The sequence below is a fragment of the Ylistrum balloti genome, unplaced genomic scaffold (assembly GCF_031769215.1).
Source record: "Ylistrum balloti isolate Yb309-2 unplaced genomic scaffold, AGI_CSIRO_Ybal_v1 Utg369912, whole genome shotgun sequence".
NCBI lineage: Eukaryota > Metazoa > Mollusca > Bivalvia > Pectinida > Pectinidae > Ylistrum > Ylistrum balloti.
Genome location: NW_026782034.1, coordinates 261,520 through 262,933, shown reverse-complemented (window position 1 = coordinate 262,933; position 1,414 = coordinate 261,520). Strand labels below are relative to the sequence as shown.

The 1,414-nt window shown below is 40.8% G+C and overlaps 1 protein-coding gene across 1 annotated transcript; it reads right to left on the bottom strand.

Moving 5' to 3' along the window:
* Positions 1-121: 121 nt before the first annotated feature.
* Positions 122-1,414, bottom strand: LOC132546757 (SPRY domain-containing SOCS box protein 1-like). Its single transcript, XM_060210476.1, has 2 exons — positions 709-1,414; positions 122-252 (listed from the first exon to the last, which is right to left on the bottom strand). The coding sequence occupies exons 1-2, from the start codon at positions 1,412-1,414 to the stop codon at positions 122-124; spliced, it is 837 nt and encodes a 278-aa protein (XP_060066459.1).

Genomic DNA, 1,414 nt, shown 5'->3' with positions numbered 1-1,414 from the left:
TGTCAAATGACAAGATCTGATGAGGACAGCTAGGCCTTTCCCCCTAATCAAGTTGAGGCAGGATATGGCTGTTCGGCGACACCACAAAGTCAAGAGAGGACAACTCTGATCACACTTCCTGCTATGATTGATAAAGAAGGTAATTCTTTATAGAATTTGGTAATGGAAGCTTGTTAATTTCATGGAGTCTGCTTTTACCAAGGTTATGGCGAATGATGCGTCTACTGATGTCCATCAATGGTAATGGTTCAGCTGAAAGCAAAAAAACATAGCTTACACACTTTGTACAGTGACTTCACTTAACTGTATCAATTATCCTATAACAAGTATAGGGGCAAATACACGAACTTTGGCTCCAAATTGTAATTAGACTCCTTGCATGATCGCAAAACAATTACTGAAGAGTAGTTATTGGCCTATTATACAGTAATAAACTATTTCTCATTTCTATCATCTGGTAGAAACCGTTACCAGAAAAAGGTTCCTATTCACATCTACCATGTAGAAGATTTGATTACATACATATTTACATTAATGTGTAGTTATATAGCTTTCTTTCCATTCCTTTAAGATCTTTTGATTACATCAAAACAATATACATATCATTTCTATTCATCCAACTTCATGAGTACAGATCATTTGTTCTTCAACAGTGTACGTGATTCCAATTTTTCAGACAATGAATTTGACAAAGCTTAAAATACTTACGGTCCAGCCCTCCTATGTACCGCATGGTGATCTCACAATGTCCCCACACAGCACTCACTATAGGATAAAGTTTCTTTCCTTTGAGGCCTCTAAATGCAACACCAAGGTATTGTCCGTCTACAACAAAACTTAATGTACCCTCGTCCATATCCAGCACCACGAGGAAGCTGTCGGGCACAACAAAGTTCTCATCTGAGTTTAATAGACTAGGGTAAGTGACACCTGGGTTATTTTTCACATCATGATAAAGTTTGTTACGGCCGAGGTCCCAGCCCCAGGATTCACAATTACTACCTACCAAGGACTGATATCCTACACAATGTAGGGGTGCTTCACTGGTTCCCACTCCAACTACAGCATGTGTTCCCCGCTGTCGCGTGCTCCACACAATTTCCCACACATGCAGACCACGCGTGTATCCTACCTTACCACGCACACAGTCTGTACTCTGTGCAACTGGATGTCTGTGGAAAGTCAATTTGTCATCATCTTTAACAAATATATTGAGTGAACGATCATCTGGATTCCATGAATGATTGACTTGGACATCTTTTGACGTGGGCGGCATGTCCAGTAGCATGTCCAGTCGACTGGGCTTCTGGAAGTCTGGGTTGTATACCATGTCGCCTTTATAAAGTGCCTTGTAGGTAGTCTCTCTAGACGTTACTGTCTTTATCCCACCTGACACTTTCTGACCCATGTTCAT

What these genes read in the sequence shown, in the direction of transcription:
- LOC132546757 (XM_060210476.1), bottom strand. Translation starts at nt 1,414, where the DNA reads ATGAACATGGGTCAGAAAGTGTCAGGTGGGATAAAGACAGTAACGTCT. An exon ending in GTACATAGGAGGGCTGGACC is followed by an intron (nt 253 to 708) that starts GTAAGTATTTTA and finishes TTTTGCTTTCAG; the next exon opens with CTGAACCATTACCATTGATG.